This window comes from Spea bombifrons, chromosome 3, assembly GCF_027358695.1.
Source record: "Spea bombifrons isolate aSpeBom1 chromosome 3, aSpeBom1.2.pri, whole genome shotgun sequence".
NCBI lineage: Eukaryota > Metazoa > Chordata > Amphibia > Anura > Pelobatidae > Spea > Spea bombifrons.
The window spans coordinates 48,464,588-48,486,628 of record NC_071089.1 but is presented as its reverse complement, the minus strand read 5'-3'; the positions used below and the strand labels follow the sequence as shown (position 1 = coordinate 48,486,628).

General features: G+C 35.5%; 1 protein-coding gene across 8 annotated transcripts in view; it reads left to right on the top strand.

The window, feature by feature from the left end:
* Positions 1-18,585, top strand: part of QKI (QKI, KH domain containing RNA binding) — a 66,483-nt gene extending 47,898 nt beyond the window's left edge. For 2 of the 8 annotated variants that reach the window (XM_053460227.1, XM_053460224.1), the window contains 4 exons: positions 8,030-8,117; positions 10,646-10,921; positions 14,012-14,086; positions 17,578-18,585. In XM_053460227.1, coding sequence (XP_053316202.1) covers positions 8,030-8,117; positions 10,646-10,921; positions 14,012-14,086; positions 17,578-17,594 — 456 coding nt within the window. In that variant the 3' untranslated portion in view covers positions 17,595-18,585. Of the gene's footprint in view, positions 1-8,029; positions 8,118-10,621; positions 10,922-13,244; positions 13,934-14,011; positions 14,087-17,577 lie in introns of those variants that run through there. The other 6 variants (XM_053460225.1, XM_053460222.1, XM_053460228.1 and 3 more) reach the window with 4 other exon arrangements.
* The last annotated feature ends 3,456 nt before the right edge of the window (positions 18,586-22,041 follow it).

The window sequence follows — 22,041 nt, the reverse complement described above, 5'->3', positions numbered from 1 at the left end:
TACACATTTGATATGACATATGCTAAACATTTTTCTTAACTTTTTCAGTGCATTGGAAAAGAGGAAATATATTTTTCCTATCCTAGCAATATAGGCTGTGGTATTTCACAGATAGTAGAAGTGTTAAATTAGTGCTCACACACCTTCAGATTAATGTATCAACACTGTAAGATTGAACTGCATTGTTACTAGGCTGAAGGAGTGTTTGAAAAGATTTGGGCTACAAAAATATCTAGGTTAATGGCATAGTATTTTTAATGCATATTTAACAATTTAGTTAACTGTTCTTGACACTCTTTCTAGAAATCTATAAACTTTCTCTGAGCGGACTAACTTTTTTCCCCATCTGAAGACTGTGTGTGTATATATGTATATAGAAATAGACAGAGACGTATATAAATTTAACATATTGACTGAGCTTTGTGATGGTTTAACAGCATCTGGTAGGTTGCATTTTTTGCCCAGGGTTTTTAGACCCATCTAATGCACAGCATTACATTAGTGGTGTAGTAGTTTTTTTTTGCATAAAAACAGAATTTTTGGCTGCTGGTGAAAAACTTTCAATACAAACGCTATTCTTACTAAGTCCTCCCAAAGAGGAAGCGTGTGGGAAGAGGATTGGGTTGTCTGGTTAGAATATATAACAGGATGCGCCGGCATCAGTTTTCCACAGGAAATAAACAACTTGGATATTTTAGTTTGCATACTGGATTATATATAATTGTTTACCAAATTAAATAGCCTAGTCACTTTCTAAGATCTCGTGAATGCTGGCTTTCTCTTGATTTCCTGTTGAAAATGTAGACCGATTCAAGTAATAGGACATTTGTTAAAAAAAATACATACATTCCACTATAACAGGATACAATTATATATGTGTGTGTGTGTGTATATAATAGGTTTACAATATACCCTTGACACGTCATAAAACAAGTAAACCCCTAAACTTTACTTGCTGCTGCTACCACCATCTTCTTTGCAAGGTTTTTAAAAATACCTAAGGAGGCTTTGGTACCCCCTGGGCTTACTCTAATTGGAGAGAAAAAAATCGATTTAGCAAATGTAATGTCAGAATTGGGGAAAAAAAAACTGTAACAGTTATATTTAATATGAGTAATATGGTCACAGTGCTTATGCAAAATAATGGTAAAGGACACACAAAAATAAATAAAACTCTACAAAAATCCCTTATAAAAAATAAATACAAATGAAAGTCTAGGAAATTCAGTCTCTCTCAGATTGCTATTTTTATAGGAATCACCTTTGTATCTAGGAGACCATACATTTGGTGTCACATGGGAGGGAAGTCTGTAGCTCAGGTTCTTTACCACACTGAGTTGGGTCGTAAAACACTGCAGCATACTTCCAAGCATACCCCCAGCACCACTACTTGCTGATTATACTGTGAAAGGGTTAACAGAAAAACTAGCCCACAGGCTCACTCTTTGTATTGCCTTAAACCAAACCTCTTCACCCTACAAACTCAAAATGTTACTGGCTTCCATCACTATGTTTTTAAAAATATGTAATGATGCTAAAACCCCAATTTAGCAAAAAGCTAAATATATTGAGTAGTTTAATGTTGCTGAATATATATATATATATATATATATATATAAAACTTAATGCATCAATTCTTTTTGAAAAGCTTGATTTGTTTGTGTCCCAACGCTACATGCAAGACTGATTGCTGACATAATAACTTTAATTTGCCGGTCAGCAATATGTGTGGCAACCCTGTCTTGCGCTCTGCTGCAAAAATCTAGGAAATCAGCAGAAACTAACCATGAAAATTAGATTTATAGATTTTGTTTTTTGACACTACATTGTCGTCCTATCATATTTAGAACAATATTCGGTTTAATATACAACCATAGGTTGTACAATGTTTCCACAAGTATGTTTAGGTGGAAACAAAATTGTATACCATGAGGTGTGCAGCAGAGGCAATATCAATACAGCACATCCACTGACCTTATGTAATCATGTATACATGTTTGTTCTTAAAGGACCGCTGTATTAAATCTAGAAAGCTGATTCTACAAAATACAGACTATAAGCCAGGATCCACATTAGCCTGCTGTACCAGTGTAGTAAACAATGTGTTGTATGAGGCCGTTCGGTCTGTGTTCTTAGTTAAAACTTAATATTGTATTGCTTAGTGACAGACTTCTCTTTAGGAATAGACACGACTTTGAGCATAAAACAGGCAGCCTTATGTGGCTGTCGGCTACCTTGAGTACAAAATGGGGGGGAATCAAGGCTGTATGCTGGCAGCTAATATATTGTTAAATCAGCTGACAAGCATGAGTCGGCCATGCTAACATCCAGGCGTCAAATATTTTGAAATGGTTTTTTTTACATAACACAGAAAAGGGGTTTTCTACATTGTTTTTGTACTTTTTGTCAGACCCACATGCACATGTGTGTGCGAACAAGTGATAAAGCATTTAAAATGAGTGTAACGTGACTTACAGAAACAAGTGAAGAGGGTTCTTCTTATGAGCTTACTATCTAGTGGATAGGATGTGCGTTAAGATTGCTTACAACTTCCAAAACTCCTTTTCACTATTTTAGTTGTATCCCGTCCCATCAGTACAAGCAGCAGTATGAAGAATCAGAATGGGCTTGCTTTTAGTCATGCACAGTCTGAGGACCAAGAATATAGTAATTGGCATTCTCTCCTGGCTGGAGTAGAACTGCATTGATAGTGTTGTAACTGCCTGCCGGTCTGTCTGCTACGCACAAATGACTGAACTTTTTAAAAGCGAGAGGCGTTCCCTTGAAACAATTTTGCAAGTCTGATTAAATCTGTAAAATGTTTTTCTGAACTATAAGCAGAGCAAGTTTGTTTTGTTTTTTTTTATAAAATAAGCTGTTAGGTTATTCCAAATACAGTAAGTACATTTCATAAGACTTTGCATGAAATCCCCCAAAGTGAAAGAAAATTAAATGTGTACATTGTACCAAGAAGAGGATGCATATGCCTTTTCTAGGTAAGACTTGCTAAACATCAATATCTTCCATTGTTTGTTTTTTAATACATTATGCTATTTTCCCCCCCACAGTGCTGTGCATGTGATTTGAAACTGAATGCTTCAAAGATTAATATATTAAAACCTGCTTTGTGTTAAAACCCCAAAACATAGCAAGAATTTGGCGTATGTACCGTGAATGCCATTCATTAAACAATAGTGGGGATTCAGTCACATTACATGTCCGTATATTGCTTAGCCGGCTGCTAAATAAAAGTACCCCAGTTTGTCCAGTTCTATCTAATATCTATCTTGGCTATATTGCTTACCATGAAGCTGAATCAATGGGACTGCACTGCATTTTAACCCAAAGTAAATAAAAGTAAAATAATTTGAGATGTCTCTCAAGTAAGCATGGTTAGGTCTTGCATTCAGTTTTCCAGTCAATGCTGTTGCAGACTCTCAGGGAATCTAAACCTTCACCTGACGACTTGTCCATTGGCTAAACTGCAGCTTGCAATGTGAGAAAATGGACTCTGTGCTTTATAAAATTGCCTTAAGTGATGAACATCACTTAAGCTCGGTTAATCTTCAGATTTGCTGAAAAAATCGGTTACGGCCTAAAGAACTGGTGTTTTTGTGCTCAGCAACAGCATGTTCCTGCCCAGTAGATGTGATGTGCTGAGCACAGTATGGGGGATGCACATAGATTAACCACATCATTGCTGTACAGTTCAGGGTGTAGAGTAATTTCTTCATTGAGCATATGCATCCCATAAAATTCTGGATTGCACTTTACATTGCTGTCATTGACATGAAATGTATGTGTACCTGAAAAATAACAACCCTTACTAACATAGGTAGTAAAACATGTAATCGTAGATGTGTGAGATATGTGCAATTTATTGGGCTGGATTTAGGGTTACTAGGGCTTTTATTAAAAAAAAACAAAAATAAACAAAAACAAAATACAATCCAGTATTACAGTTGTTGCCACTTCATCTTCATTAACTTGCCAGCATCAACATATAGTCAATGGCTTGTGCTCCTGACATATATGTGTACCTTGTTTCACCCCCAGCCTCCAATATCCTGTCATACCTATCCTGACTCCCCAAATCTTGAGGTAAACAACCATTGCTGTGGCAACACTGGAAAGAAGAAAAGAAAAACAAAAGCTAACAATAAATCCACTTGAAAGCCAATTTCCAACACAGCCACATACAATTAACAAAGTTGTTTAAGGTCTTCCCTACCTTAAACAACTTTATCCTAGGCGCCATTCAAGTTCCAAAGTCAGAAGAGGGGGAGCTTTCCCGCTCTGGTGATTAGTCAACTCCGCTAGTCAATAAAATGTAACAGTGTTCAATGTAAACGTTTCATTTAATATCATTGTTTTTAAAATAAACACCACTTTGTGCCAGTCAGTCTTTGGCCTAGTGAACATGCTCTCCATAAAATGAATATTCATAGATGTGTGCGTGTGTCTATGTAAAATACGCCATTTGAAAGCAATTTACCTGGTTGCTTTGTATGTTATAGGCCGTAATCCTAAGAAGGTAAATTGTTTCCATTTTTATTTGTTGTTTTCTTGCAGAAAATGTAAAAACCTCTGAAAAGGCAAAAAAAGCCAGTTAAACTGAATTGTGATTAAATAGGTTAATGTCAGATAAGGTGATGGGCAATGTAAAAAGATAATGTGGAGATGTTTCCCTAGTGTATCTTTAACATTATGACCCACCAATTTGTCAAGTGAAACAGTGAAGTCATCTTTGCATATCATTTGAACCTAGTCTGTTCTCTGAAGAAGATAAGGAGGCTATGTTGCTCCAGAGAAATAATGATACTAATTTATCTTTGCCTGTCCAGCTAGCAAGCAAGCAAAAAGCATGGTAAGGCATTAAGAAAGGATACTGAGGAAAAAACAGTGCTTCACTGTTTGTTTTTTCCTCATAAGGCCTGTAAAAAAAAAAAATTGTAATCTGCAGTGATTTCCCTGCAATTTTAGACTGTGTGGAAGCAACAGTCCTAGAAGATTGACCATGCCTTACACCCTTCCTACTGCTAGTAATGGACAATATGCCACATTAAATCGCATGTCTTAATGTGCCTCTAAAGATCTAGTCATTGTCACCCTTTCCCTTGGTTTAAACTCCCTTATAGGTGGCTATCATTTTCAGCTTTAAAGTGCACTTTGGGTGACATTTTCCTTTTAAGTGGAAGTATTCTTCAACTATATAAACCACATCTAGAAGTGAAATGTGTTGACATACAAAACCATGGCACTGGGGGTTTCTCCCTTTAGGCTACGGTTTTCGTGCAATGGCTTGTTTTTAGCGTTGCTGTATCTTTAACATATTTCAGTAAACATTCCTGATGGATATGATAGTGAAACGAGTTACGTCTAGTATCGTGCCTTTAGTAATTTGCTAGAAGTCTTTTGTAGATGTTTAGTAAGCTTCTGAATTTCTATAAAAAGCCTCAGGAAGAACAGTCTTAGGCAGGCTACATCCTGTTTCCCTATTCAGTATGCCTTCTGGATTTGAACACAGTATAAAGTGTTTAGCATTTCCACAGAAAGCGTCTTGCCTGACAGTGGTTCCAGTTTTCGGGGTATATGCTAGGTTACAAAAAAATCATTGTAATCTCACAATCAAAACAGTCTCTTAGACTGCGAACAAATTGGCTAAAAAAAAAAACCATTGCAGATCTGTGAAAGTTAAGTTCAATTCAATATCAGAAGTGGCATATTTGACTCGGTACAGACGTGTCTAGGAATCTGTGCTATACTGTTTTTTTTTCTTTATAAAGTACGAATTGATTTTTTAGGTGAAAGGGAACATTCATGTGCAAAGCATACTTAACTGGCCCATGGTATGTTTGGGAGCAGTGAATTGCAGTTGAAGGTTCTCTTTGTCAGCTAGATAAAAGCATTCCACAACATGTGCTGTCGGAAAGGCATTTCACAGGGTTGGGCCGGGGTTTTGCAGCTGTTACCATGCATGACAATCCTTTAGGAGGCCTAGCTGGGAGCAAGAAGAAACCAGTATGTGTAATGTGTGCAGATCCCTTAGGGCCTTTTATATCTGACTGGTACAGATGACAATGTCAGCAAAATTCTCCTGTGATGGTTAGCATTTACAATTTTTTACAAAAAAAAAGTGAATATATATAGAATAACATCTCTCCAGGTGATGAGAGACAAATGTTAGTCTCCCCAATTGTCCAACAACTGTACTCGATAAAGAGGGGAAGACCTTCTGCACCCTACTATGAATTCTGATTTTCTTCAGAAAAAAAGACCACCCTCCCCAAATCCCATCATCCTGGTCATGCTATTGCATCGGTCAGGCAACAAATATGAACAGGTTCTAGCCTAAAATATGCCATTGAAACATTTTTTTATGTTCTATGTGTGGAATACAAGAGGAACATTGAAGTAAGAGGATAAAAGGTTTGAGTCAATTGCCTGAACTTAATCCTAAGAAATGCAAATCCAACTTTAAGTGGCCTCATTGATGTTTGCTTAAAGAAGTCTCCTTCTAATACAAATGGCTGAGCTTTGTTGTAAAGAATAAACAGGTAGTAATAAATACTGTAAGACGTCAACTTTGCTTCCTTTGCCAAACCTCTCGCTTCATCCTGAAGTGCCTTAAAAAATGCATGCAGCTAGAATAGATATGGTGCATATGTTTGGTTAATTGATCAGCTATTTGTTGTAGAGAGGGCAAGTCAACAGAAGGCAATGCCCAATTTTGTATTTTTAAAAAATAGAGCACTAATACAGCACCCAATGTGTTGGAAAAACATTTCTCTTGGTGCTTCCCAAATAGACCAATTGGACGCCAGTAAAATTAGAATTATTCATCACAGCACACATGCAGTCTGCTTTAAATAAAAATGAACCAATAGTGCCATCTTCTGGTTAGAAGCAAAATCAAACCTGTAAATCAAACTTGTTAACTTTCTGCACAGCTTGGTTGTACACAAGGGCGATATACTGATCTGTGCTTCACTAAGTATTTTGCTACCTTGCTTTATCCTTTCATACCACTTCACAGCTTTTGTTTACGTAAATTTATAACTACAAAATTACAAGGCCTGGCTGTGCGTGTTCTAGGACAGTATAATCCAATTTCATTGTCCTCAGGTAATCTCTTCTGCTCCCCACACTGTGGCCAAAGCTGACTTTATGATAGGGAGATGTTTTTAAAATTGCATGCTTGGTGAATACATAGTTGAGTTTTTATTACATTGTCTTCAATGGCAAACACAATTACCATACATCACTTTATATTACTGTGAAAATGAAAAGTTGTATTTCTAAAAGACTCATCCCTTTTTTATACCGATACTAGTATTGCTTTCTAAATTACCATATTTTAGAAATGCCATGTGTGCAGACTACTTTTGGAATAGCTTTTTGTAATTGTTATTTTTTACATTGGGCCATTCTTCTAGAAAAACCTTATACTAACTTGTGGTAAACAATAAGAGTGTCTGTCTCCAGAGGGACCCACTGATGTTTGTTTCTTTAATAGATAATATTGATCACTTGCCAATATAAAAAAAACTGACAATTTTATCATTAAGAAATGGTTTGCATTTTTAGCTAGTATTTGTAAACTTTTTAAATGACCTGCATAATGCTTTTTTCCTGGAAGCAGGGTAGTTCTCTTGGTTTGCTTATCCTTGTCTCCAGATTTTTGTGACACCCATGTATAATGTACACTTCAAAAGGCTTACGGGGTTTAAAATCAAACTGGTCAACATGGATGGGGTAGTGTAGTGGACGCCACTGGTTTACAGTACCTAACATTTGTTTAAATATAAATAATATGAAACGCATTGCTTTCCTACCTTCCTCACACACAGACAGTTGCCGAATTCTCAGTGTTTTCAAAATAGGCCTCGATTTTGGTAATTAATCACTGGCGTAAATGTATACAACAGATGTGTACATGTATAAATGCAAATGTGTGTAAATTGTGTATGACGCCTTAAATGAGCTTTAATATATTTCTGGTAACTTTAAGATGTTTTTCCAATTGCAGGCAGAAGGAGAAGACAGTTTAAAAAAAATGCAGCTGATGGAACTGGCCATCCTTAACGGTACCTACAGGGATGCCAATTTAAAATCACGTAAGGAAAATGTTCACATTTCTGATGTATTTCCATGCAGCAAATGTACGGTTTCCTTGAGTTAACTAACTTTAAGAAAATCTCTATATGCCTAAAATGTAAATACCGGGTTGTGGTTTATTCTAAAGCACAGTTGCAAAATGAATGTTGCAATGGTCACATGCATGACTGTCTAGTGTCATATGACAGGGTTTATTCACTACAGCAGAAATTTGCAAGTTTTGCAGTTTAACACTGCACTATGTAGCTTTTTTTTGCCAACTCAATTGAGTTGGCCTTGCATATTGATGAATGATTTAATCAAGATTATTCAGATTAATTTTAATGCATATGATAGCTATGGTCTCTAAATTTGTTGTCCTCCTGTCAAATACATGGCAGATTCTGAAGAAGTCTGACGCGTGCATTTGTCTGCTTGTCCACCCCAAGATATTTTCGGTGCAGAAAAATGTGTTCTGCCATACGCATCTTCCTGCACTACATTTTTATAGCGCCAGCAGCTTCTGTAGGGCTGGTACAATCCGTGGGATAATTTGAAGTCACGCACAGTAACGAGCTGGTACAAAAGGAGAAGAGGCCCCTGCTCTTGCAAGTTTACAATCTAGTTGGTGGTGAAGCCTTAGGAGAGGATTGCTTGGGTGGGGATGAGTTGAGTTGATACAAAAGTGAGAAAAGGTAATGATGACTGTAGGAGAGAGACAGCAGTCATAAGAGGAACAAAGAGGGTGGTTAAGGGCCACTATTTGTATAGTGGTGTAGAGATAGGGGAGTGTAGAGTAGTTGAGGGCCATGTAGGTCAGGGTCACAAGTTTTGTGATTGTAATTTTTTTTTTGTGAATTTGGTTCTGAAAGGTATGGGCACAACACAGCAGCAGATGAGAAACAGTGACACTAGCTGCAGTGTTGAGGATAGATTGGAGCAGTGAAAGGCGGGAGAAGGGGATATCGGTTATTTAGGAAGTAATAGTCCAGACAGTATATCACAAGGGGGTGGGTTACTTAACTTTTTATGAGGACTTTTTATGAAGAATTCAGGAGATGTTTTTTTCTGGTGAAGGCAGCAGGGTTTGATGAGGCCCTGGATGTGATGGGTAAGTGAGAGACCGGAGTCAAGTGTGACACCAAGGCAGAGAGACTTGGTCGGCCTGTTGGTTGGATGGTGGAGTTGTTAACGGTAAGATATGTCAAGAATTGTGGACAGAGCGGATGGCAGGATTACCATAAGCTCAAACTTGTAGACCTTGAGCATTGGGTAATGGGACGCCATCCGTGATGCAATTCCTGAAAGACAGTCGGTGAGGCGAGCTGGAGGATGGGGTGAAAAGTATGTAATATACTTACTGCCAGTCTGCTCCAGCGCTGTATTGGTTAATGCTGTGGGTGGGTCTGTTGCCATGCATGGAAAGCGTACCCATACGTTTCAGTGGATTGTCTTCCTGCATTAATTGGCAGACTACATAGGAGGGTACCAGAAGTTTCTACATTGTGTAAGGGCAAACATTTTCAGTACCCAAAGAACTTTAATATACATAGTGGGGCTGTTAGGAACAGTAAACTGTCCCTTTTTGTAATATGCAGGATCAACTCAGCAGTTTTTGCAGGCAAATGTGGAAGGATTAGCCTTTCATAACGCAAAAGTCAGTTGTTGAACATGAAGCTCACATGCAAACTTGTGTTCAGTGAATAAACCTCAAATCAGAGCATTTTGGCTAGCATTCCTTGTAGCCTTAAAGGTGGGCATCCACACTCACATTACAAGGTTATTGTTATTGCACCTGTATAAAATATACATGTTTTGTTCTCCTTGTTTCATCTCTCAACTTAATAGTTTGTTTTGTGCCATGAGAGCATTAAGCGTTTACTGGCTTAAATTATTTTTGATAGTTGCTTTAGAAAAGAATGTATTGTATTCAATCTGGTGCTATATGGGCTTGTCTAGTTATTACAGCTCCATTAATACATTCTTTTGTATTAAACCATTTGTTTAATGTATGATGCTTTTTGGGTATGTTTAATCTATTATATTTTTACATTTAACAATATTGCATGTTTTTCTTATTTTTTTTGTAATTACATTCTTTTATGATTATCACAATATATGCTTTTTTTCTGGCCATCTGGATTTCCTTTGTCTCAGCCACTGGCTAATTTAACATTTTTTCTTGCTATTATAATTTCCGCTTTTTTTTTTTTTTTTTTTTTTTTTTTACACACTTTAATAACAAAACACTTTTTTCTATTTTAATCAATTGCAGTTTTTGAGATGGCTTAATGCAGGCTGTTGTATGATTATATGCATGTTTGTACAAAATCACACAGGTTATTGGGAATTGCTAATTTACATTTCGGTGGTGTTCTTTGGCACTGTGTTAACTGTGCATGAACTAATTATTTCCCCTTCTTTTCTGCTTATTTCTACTTCTTTTCCACTATCCATTCCTCTCTTCCCTCCTTCCATACTGATACCTCTTCACCTCCTCCTAATTTTTCTTTGCTTACTCTAGCAGCCCTTGCCTTTTCTCTTGCAGCAACAGCTCAGGCTCCAAGGATAATGACTGGGCCTGCACCTGTATTGCCACCAGCTGCCCTGCGTACACCTACGCCAGCTGGACCTACCTTAATGCCTTTGATCAGACAAATACAGACAGCCGCTGTCATGCCAAATGGATCTCCACATCCAACTGCTACGTTAGTTTCTCAAGGTCCTGAAGCAGGCTTGATCTACACACCCTATGAATATCCTTACACACTGGCCCCAGCTACATCAATCCTTGAATACCCCATTGAAACAAGCGGGGTGTTAGGTAAGACTCAGTTCATTAGCTTTCTAATTCCAGTGCCTTAAAACCTAAATTCCAAACTACATTTATTACCTTTTCTGTTAAAATGAATTTGTGACTTAGCTTAACATTTGATGGCTGATCAGGTAGTCTTAGTCTGTACTAGTAAACCATAATTTATGGATTTCCTAGAGGATTCTTTGGTTTATTTTGTGAATCCTTCAAAACACATTACTTATTGTGAATTTAATGAGACCCAAGGTTTTTATGATTTTGCTAGCAAAACTCTGCCTTTTCAGATCTACTCCATGTTCAACAATGTCCTCAATGGTCTTCATTCCAGCATGTGACAACTGGTTGTAAACATCAGGCAAATGCTTCAGCATCAAGGCTTTATCTGCAAACTAAACGTGATAGCATAGCAATCACTGAAAATGTTTTCTTGGTAGAATGTCCCACTGCTTATATACCACAGAGCAATATAGTGTAAAGTAAGACCAGTATCTGGCACTCTACTAAGGCATACTCAATATGGTAATACACCAAAACATCAACAGTGCATATATCATGTAATGCACTATGAACACTGAAGCTGTCTTAAATGTAACTATAGGAGGCGCTGATTTAAACATGGCATTGCTGATTATGACGCATTTAATGCACATTTATAACACTTGCACTGAACTAAGTCAGTGTGTTAAGTCCAAGAAGCTTGGTTCAGAACAAGATGTAAAAAAAATTTATGAAATGTATCAGCAAGATGGCCACTATGAACCATCCAGAATTAAAAATGGGAAGGGTTTGCTTGATAGAACGCATGCGCCACACAATATTATACGTGGAAAAACTTTGCTGTAGCTCAGTACACCAACTTGTTTCACCTTGACACACTGACTTTGTTCACATCCGAGTGGAGCTATATTGTTATTTGCTAATATCATAGTGTTTTTTGGATGATATACATTATATACAAATTTAGAAAATACCAGGATGATCTCTACAATTCTTTATAAGATGGATATTATACATAATACCAATGGCATTTTTTTTTAATTATATAAACTCGCGTATAAAACTGCATGTGTATATATCATGCTAGCAGTTGTACCTGTTCTTGATTTTTTTTTTTTTTTTTTAACTATTCAAAAAAAAAAAAAAAATCCAAGCCCATTACCAGTTTTGTTATATTACCAGTTTCAATTATTTTATATATTTACATTTTATGCCGTACAGTATTTTAAGACATTGAAATTTTATTTGTGAACGATAACATTGTTAGCTGTGAAAGAAATCTTAAGTTGCTTGCATAATTATTGAACCCCTCTGCACTCATTTTTCTGTGTTTTTTTCTTTTTCTGGTAAGTATGTATCTGACTTTCCATTAGTGATTTTAGTCTATTCTTGGCAGATTTTTTCCATGTTCATATTAGTTGGAATTTTCCACAATTTTAAAGTACCACCTATTTTTTAAGGAGTTAAGATCAGGAAATGGAGTTGGTCACTCTAGAAACGTTGCTCTCAAGTCACTCTTACTTTGGCCTTGTGTTTGGCATGTTTATTCTGACGAAAGTTGAATTTGCAGTATTTTGCACCTTATATTCAGAATACTTCAGTCAGGTGGTGTTATACATAAGGTTTTTAAAGGTTGGGCAAAAATCCCATCTGATCCACAAAACATCTTCCAACATTTTCAAAACAAATTTAATGGTTCACAGGTGGAGGCTAATGATTCAGTAACTGTCCTTGGTTGGTCAGTTTATTTCATCTTTAAAACCAGGAGCTTTCGGAGCTCAGTGGTTGAATAATTTTGCAAGCAACATTTACATTTTTTGATCATTTGTGTGCATGTGTTCTATATCGATAGATATGCGTGGATGTATGGATGTGTGTGGATATCTTATGACTCGTTCAAATGTTATTGGAGCTAGAGATGTTTAGTAAAACATATACCTTTGTATGAATCCATGTGATGCAGCATCATAGATGATTCAGATGCGTGTTTCTTGAGAAACTGAAGAAGTGCGTCGGGTATTTACACAAATTATGGTAGGGTTTTTTTATCCTTCGTTTACATGACAAAAGTGTTCTTTTACAAAGTAAACGGCACAATTAGGGATAAAATTTATATCCACAGCTAAAGGACCAATTTATATTCAGTATTAATAACCTTTGAACGAGGCATTTCCCAACAGCGGGCATTCGGGCCGTCATTTGGTCTTGACTGAATGCACTTTTCAAATTATTTCAGATAAAAACAGTATGTGACATTGTGTTGGGTCTTATTATAGTTTAAATGATGCAGTAATATCAGCTAATCGATGTTTAATTCCCTTCCTTCTGTCTTTAGGTATGGCTTTCCCTACAAAAGGCTAAGAATTCAAGAAAGTCTTAATTGAACACTCACCAGATCCGAGTTTTAAAACTTTTTCAAAAGAAATTTGCCTAGCAGTCAGTGGCTTACTTGCACTTATGTTTATTTGCACATTAAAAAAAAAATCAAGTTTGTTGATCACTTTGATCTAATGTGTACCAGTAGCAGTTATGAGCGGGTGTGTAGTATAATACTGACTGCTAAGTTTTGTGTACGCTTTACTAATCACTTCATGTGGTTCTGTTCTGACTTAAGGATAATTTTTTTTAATAGCAATTGAACATTGCAAACTGGACTTTAAAAATAACAGATATAGATAGTAACAAAATGGGAAAATTAATCAGATCCACTGCCGCTAAAAAAAAATACTCCAATGAATGTAACTAGTAGAGCATAACTTTGCTTGGGTCTAACATATTTCAAGAATTTTTGCCATTCAAACAAATTCCTTTGCAATGTTAAGTGACTGTATAGTAAATTGCAGGTGCCACGTAGACGGCGTTAAACGGGCTGATGCCAGGTTTAATAGAATACCTGCACATATTCATATTTCATGTAACAAAGATGCAAACTACTGTGCCTTAATTTGTTGCTTTCTTAAATGTTTCTTTTGTAGTAGACCGTCATGTAATATCTATTTTTTTATGAAATCTAATATGTTGTCAGTTTGTGTTTTTTGATTTTTTTTTTTGTTCTGTAATTTTTTTTTTCTAACTTTGTCTTGGTAATTGCAATTTAACTAGGTGCGGTGGCTACAAAAGTTCGAAGGCATGATATGCGGGTCCATCCTTACCAAAGGATTGTGACCTCAGACAGAGGTTAGTTTAGTTATGTGTCTTTTTCGTTTTGTTTTAAGAATTTCTTTGTCTGTAAAATAACTTTACAACACCTTACACCAAATTGTACAGGGCAGATTGATAAATGATGAATGTCAAGGCACTGAAATATTTTGCAAATTACTTGTAGCTCTAGTGATACGGCAGTAAAGTCAGTCGAGTTCTTTGTCTTCAATGTCCATATAGTAGGTGGGTGTAACTTGTATTCTCACGAGCTGCTGGAAGGCTAGTTTAAAGCATCATACGCCACAAAGCAAATAACTATAAATGGAGAAGTTTCATTCTGCAATTTTCTTTCCCCCAAATGTTCCGTATAAAGCGTTCTGTAAGCAGTGGAAACAATTTGTTTAGTTTTGCATACCATTTTCATTTATATGTGTGGCCATTTTGATTACCAACACTATCTGTTTCCGATGTATTGGCCTGTCTAGCAAGCTAGCATTGCAGTGGCACAGATGCGTTGCCGTTGGTTCAATTTTGAATCCATCTAATAGAGGAGAATGCATCAGAAGCATCTAAATGAGCACCTCTAGAGACTGCTGAGAGCCAGCGGTGATTTCTGATTGTCAGGAAGCAGCCCTCGTGAAAGTAAATACTATTGAAAGAGTAACACTGTAGGTTTGTTTCGCTATAAAATTGTATGTTAAATACAGAATGCACAATGCAATTATATATAGCTATATCGATATATGAGAGAGAAATACACACAAAGCAGTGAACAGATGCGTAAACAGAACATGTTATCAGTAAAATGAAACTTCCCATTTAATTGCTTGTTCACCAAGTCATTCAAATCTAGCAATGATAGAAGCTCTTGAGAAATTAGTTATCCGCATCTGCCATACAACCTCTGTATCATTAGGGATACCCGATGCTGTTTTTTTTGGCATGTAAACTTACTGTTGTGTTCCTAAAGACAGATGAATGCTTAAAATGGAAGATTCAAAGGACAGCCTCTGTTTTGGCTGAAGCAAACCTGTAGATTTCAACTTATATCCAAGCTTTTAAATATATCTGCATGTATGTAACTAATCAGATAAGCAGTGCAATTTATAAAAAAAAAAAAACACCACACATTACAAATGGTTTAGGGCCACCAGTACTTTTTTAAAGTAGTATTTTATTAGTATATAAAATGATTTCCAAGCATATACGGAAACACGTATATTGCAGCTGGCAAAAATGCATACGACTCGAGAGACTACCTTGCACAAGTATACAACAATAACATAAAAGAAAGTCGGGTCATGTAATGAGATCCATGCAATCATTCTGTGCACGTGGTAATACAAATTTGGTCCTCGGAAAGCCTGGCAGTATTCAGCTGCTAGCAAAATGCTCTATAACTGATAACTCAAGCAATGAAAATCATGGTAGTGAAAGAAAGAAAAGGAAAAAAGAAGAGGGGAAAAAGGGCGAGAAAAAACCCCTAAAATTATAGATTAATGAATCCCCTTAGTCCCGGCCTCCAGCCCCTGGTCCCAGCCGACAAGGGCCACCAGTACTTTTTAATGGTATAACTTCAGACTTTTATATTTTAGGGCTATAAATGATCGGGTGTTTTTCAAAATTACGTACATGTTAAATCAATTCTACACTACAAGGTATAGAAGTATTTTGCACGCATGTCTCTGTGTGTGTATATATATATATATATATAATATATATATCTCAGTCCTGTTCTTCATAACATATTTGCTATTGAACCTATAAAATACAGACCTACTATATATATCTAATCTGTAGCCAATATTCAATTTGGTTTGTACAAAAGACTGAAATTGTTCTTACGAACTTTTAATTGTGTCTCAGCCACAGACTTTGCAGAGGATTACCACATGTATGTTAATACTTTCGATGACTTGGCACTTGATGCTCGTCAACTTAATTTGTTAAACATTTAACAAAGTCACTTGGATATAATTGTTTAATCCAGTTAGATACTACTATGATGTATGCATACTTATATAATCATACTACTTATGGTTTATTCATGCATATCTTATGACTGTAAACTATAATAGCAGAACTGTGAACCATGTGCATATTTATTTAGTTCCTGGTTCTTAATAAGAACTTTAGGGAACACAACTTGTAATTCAAGGTTCCATAGTAATTTTTAATATATTGGAAGAGTTAAAAAGTGGTAGTTTGCATGAGTCCACTATATAGGCCTTCCCTGTGTGAAGTTGACCAAAGCTTTAGATATTTTGGTCTTTTTAGACTAAATTACCTGTGAAGCTACTGGATTTTATTTTACAAAATGCCACAAATCTGAATTTGCACTGAATACTTCTCACTTTCATCTCCTCTGCTTTAGTCACAATGGCAACAGTACAAATTAAAGAAAATCAAACCTCAGATTATTACTGTTGAGTCTTACATACTACTGTTAAGTGGACCAAGATTAGTGAAGGAGAAAAGTGATTGAGGAAGGAAAAGCTTATGAACACTGGAAATGTTAACTTTCCACTTGAGAACTTTTTTTTTTTGAGAGAGAGAGAGAAAATAGTATTTACAAACAACATAAGAAATATAAATATAAAGCAGGAATGTATATGAAATTTCAGATTTTATTGTATTTGCAGAGTATTAGAATTGAAACTAGGAGACCTGTGTGTAGTTATAAAAACTTTTATTAGTTTATTAGTGTGTGTCCTTTTTTGATGTACTTCTAGAGTTTTAAAATGAAATACAGGACTTTTACAGTGTTTACATACAACTGCATTTTATAAGTGTCCTATACATGTACAAATTAGTATTTTCAAGTGGAAATGCTGTCAGTAGCAGAAATGTTTTAGCCATTCCTGGTTCACATGATAATGCCTACTGTGCTAGACCAGCATTTAGTGTTGCCTTGTGTTATAAGGCCAAGATATTGTGTTTGTATATAGAAAATGAGCAATAAAAACATTTAAAAGAAACGTGTTTGGCCCACAGTTTATATTTAGTCCTTTTTTATTTATTTTTTTACTTTTTTTTTAATATTCAAATATTTAGATCCATTACCTGTAATAACAAGTTAATAATAATCACATCATTAATAATAAATGCTTCAGTGCTTGCACCATTCAGGAGTACTAATGCTTAATAGCAGTCAGATACTGATTATGTGCACTGGCTGTCTCGAAATTCTTTTAAATCCAAGCTGAAACTTGTCTACAATTTCCGACTGCTACTAACCATTAGCACTTAGTTTTGTTTTTCCATTTTTCTTCGTTAACCAGTTTTATGGGTGTGGTCTCCTTTTTCACACATTCAAATCATGATACTTTGTGTCATGATTTTGTTGCATTGTGTAGATGATGTCAATCAGTATGTCAGTATTAAACATGCTTATTTTATTTTTTTTTAATTAGCTGTGATTAGTTTTTCATGTTGTCATTAAGCAGTCACTAGCTGAAACTAATATCTTCTCTATCTTTTCTTTCTTTTTTTTTTTTTCTCTCAATGTTTTGTTTCTAACCACCCAGCCGCCACCGGCAACTAACCTATGACCTTCTGACCTCTGAACTCTTCACCCAATGATGACCTGACCATGCCTGCCTGCTGATCAGTTAACTGGTAATCACCTCTGCTTGTCTGTCTTCAGTGCAGCGAGCTGAGGCACTTGTCCGTTCGTCTTACCATCTAACACAGAATAAATTCTTCCAACTCAGCTTTATTTTATTCCCTATGGGTGGGTAAAAATGATTCTAGTACCTGCACTGAATAATAGCAAAGCAATAAGGTCAAGATTTTCCCGCACGGATCATCTTTTACTGTCCCAACCAAGCGAACGGTATAAAGGCCTCACCTTCAGTACCCATGAAAAAAGCTGATCGCCAACTACCGATGACAGGGGCAGTTACTGTGAGAGACTCCTAAGAAACTTTTTTCATATAGTGAAGTTAAACGCTATCTCTGAATGTACTGTGTTGTGGTGATGCATCATGCATGAACCTGTCTGGTCAGGGATTTCACTGGTGAAGTGATTATTAAAAAAAAAAAAAAGAAAAAAAGAAAATGCATATTAAGTCACTACAGTGCCCTCATAGGGTTAAAGTTGCAATCTTGTTTTCCTTGTGATATTGCCTGCCAAATTTTGTTATATTGGTAAAGGGTGCCATGATTAACTGATTAACCACATAGCAAGTATTTTGGGTGGATTTCAGTGTTGCAATCTCAATTAAAAGAATATGTTGCAAAGCTGTTAAACTATTATACTCAGATTCTTAGGAGTATTTTGGAAAAAGGTACATGCATTATGTATCACATTACTGAGCAAACTGTTCAAATATTTGTTTTGTAGACCTCCCTGTATAGAAAACTACATTAAGGATGTAAAAGCCATGCTTGCCTATTTGCTGTATAATTGTAATGACGTTGTAGATAAGTGTAGTGCATTGAGCAAAATGAACAAAAAGTAGATACTTTTACAATACAAGGGTGCTGGTGTAGAAAAAATATATTTTTGGAAATGTAGCATTTTATACTTCCAAGTGTTAAAAGAAAAAAAAAAAAAGCAAAGAAACCCAAACCCTTTATTTCAATGATTTTTTTTCTGGTGGTAGTCAAGACCAAAACAGCCTTTTTGTCAATGTGTTTATTTTCCTGGTTTAAGTATTGGACAAAGTCTAATGAAAAAAGTGCCTTATTGTTAATAGCTAGGTTAGCAATGTAATAAGTAATGGAGGCCTGCATTATGTTGCCAAGCCATTTTCTAGAATGAGCTATTTTGTTTTCAAGCTGTTCAATGAAGTCATTGCATACAGTCGGCCAGTACAGTATGTATAATGAGTTGACCTTTAAGTTACCAGATCTCTGCCATTTATGTTCCTGACAAAACAGCCTTGGAAATTCCCACTAGTCCCCTTATTTACAGTGATTTAAAACCCTACAGATAAGCAAAATAATATAGAAATATATTGTGTGTATGTATATATATATTTCTGAGCCCAGAACACTTTAATCTTATCTTATTAGATTCTTATTAGATCTATACATTTGGCAAAGGTTTGGTGATTTAAACTACTTCATTCTTCCACAATTAAATCCCTGTACTGTCTGAAGGCTTCCCTATTAAAGGTCAACAGTAAGTCCAGATCATTTTCAAGCACCACTCAGTTGATCTCAATTGATATCCCTTTTATTGAAATAAATTTACTATGCAACACACTATCATCCTTGTATTAAGAGTGGTAGCTTTGATTTCACCCAGCCACCAGCTTTGTCTTCCTGATATATTTTGTCCTTATGCTCTTGTTTGTTTTTTTTTTTATTATTTATGCAAGGATTTTACTCCTATTAAAGGAAGCAGTTTGATCAAATATCATGACACTTTATCATTTACAGAAGAAAAAAAATATATATATAAATGGCAGTATTTGATCCAGTTTCATGTTGACTGTGTGAGCCTGGACATTTTAGATGTTAAGCTTTTGTGTTAATACAAAATCACTAGATTTATATTTGATATCATCAAACCTGCAAAAGTAGAAACAAAAGGGTCAGCATTCAAACAAAAGGGGGAAATATTTTTTGAATGCCTTGGTTTTCAGTGTTACTCTTTACAACTAAATGTCTTTTTAAGACTTTTTTCTTTTGACAGTATTATGTTTGTTTTTTGTTTTTTTTTTGGTTGGGTAGATGGGAGTGTTGCTGACATGTAACCATTATGATTTGCATTTGTCTATTCTTTATAATCTTAGTAGTTTCATGCTGTATGTATCATAACCAATGTATTGCCTAAAAGAACCTGTAAGATAATGTATTTACAGCCATTGTTACAAGTTTATAATGTATTTTTCTATCTTGTTTTGTATGTGTTATATAACATTCAAATGATTTTTTTCTTGATTGAGAAAATGATACAAAAATGCAAAACCCACCACTTTTATAACTGAAAATGCCAATTGTTTTGCAGTACTTTATTATATCAAAGAGTGTTGTCTTTCTTGGCTTTTAAAGTAGCTATTGGATGACTTGAGACATAATGGTTTTAGTTGGGTTTTTACATGGCTTGCATTTTAATTCTTTGGTTCTTTGCTGTTTCTATTAACCCCACAGCATTATTTTAATAAATGTTATAATGCCAAGATACTAACTCTGGACTTTGTCTGTTCATTAACAATGCCAAATCTAGAAAGTCAAAAAGAATGTTAGTCTTGAGTTACTGGACTAACATTGAAGAGCGTGACCGCAGATAACCCAGGCTTAATTGTTTTTAATATTGTTTGTCCGCTGAAATTCTGTGCATTAGTGTTTAAGAGAGCTCTGGTTTGTGTGGCCTTATGCCGTACTGGTCTGTGCCACCAGAGAAGGGAACAAAATTTTCTTTATATCAGGTGTTCAACTTGCCACCTGCCTGTTCATTACTAATGACACACTTTCTTCCTTGTTTTTACTCTTGAAATCCGCTCTCGCTCTGCGAGTGGAAGCAATGAGTCTGCATATCCTTAAATATAACACACTTTAATGCATCTACTTAAATTCTATATTAATGTTGAATAAGAATTTAGCACAATCTTGATTCTGCTTTGCCCTTAAATCATTGCACCGTTACAGCACCCGCATACCTACTGCCTTATTCCATTTATTTTTCATATTAATATGATTTAATAAAACCATTGTTCATGTGTCAGGTACTCTAACGAATGTTGCCTCTCATAGTTGATAAAAGGTATTGTGCTGTAAAGTTAAACATGTCATCCATGTATTTATCTAGGAACGTGTTAAGATTTTATTCCCGATTATCTAGAACAGTAATATTGCATATCTTTGTGTGTGGGGCTAGGGTATAACTTTTGGTCTGTGTGGCAAACTCAGCCAAGTGGCCCAGTTAACTGCTAGCCCCTACAAAGCAAAACCTTTTGAAACCAGATGAATATTGATTATTTCTGTTACGTTAGAATTTCTTTGTAACAGCAAACGGTGTTTTACAGTGCACTTCCACTAAAGCAAATCCCAGTAACAGGACAGTAACAAATTAAAGATGTTCATTCAGTTATAGTATGAGAGCACGTTATTGAGTTCCTTTGCATGATGGGAGCCTTGACATGGCCCAGTACTGGTCCTGACCCCAAGTTTGAAGGACCCTTATCTAGAGCATGCCATCCTTTTAATAACGTGTTTCAGGAGTTTGTCAACTACCTTACTGTAATATTGTATTTAAACATTCATCAACACCCTGTGAAGTTTCAGATCAGTTCATTATCAAAAAAAATTGAAAGTTGTAGATTATGCTAGATTAGTGGTTTGTACTTGGTTGACTATTTACATTAAACTGGAATAAAGAAACTGAGGTTTTACTCCTTTCAAAATATTTTTACACTGGTTATGGTATTCTGTAAATCATACAGGGCATTAAGTATATACAAAGCTTTTTTTCTATTAATTGCAACATTAAATTCTACCTAGATTTGTTAGACTCCTTCCCATTATTTTGAACCAATAGGTATAAAATAGTTATAGAGTATAGTTATAGGCAGATAAACATTGAGTCATTAACACTGACAGCTGGTGATATTTAGGGGGAAAAAGGAAAGAATGCAAGCATTTACTAAAATTATCAATTTAGCAATACAATGCTCATTAAAAACTAAAATAGTGTGACTGTCGATCTTTATCAGCAACACAAATTTCAATGAAAAGACAACTGCAATAACATAATTATTGGTTGGTTAAATCTTGAACCATGAAAAACCTATTTTTGCAAGATCAAGTAATCTTTCCAGTCCTTAAAATAATTGAGATTCTTAGTACTGTCCAAATAAATATAGATTTCAGGGTTTAAATATCTACTTTGCCAATTGAACAATAAAAAAATTCAAAATGCAATATTAAACACTGTCAAGTTAATAAGTGATGCTGCTACATATCACTCAAAATTATACAAAACACACGTGCCTTTTAAGAGTCGTTTTTTTTTTTGAGCTCTGCTTGTTTATTTCTAGCGG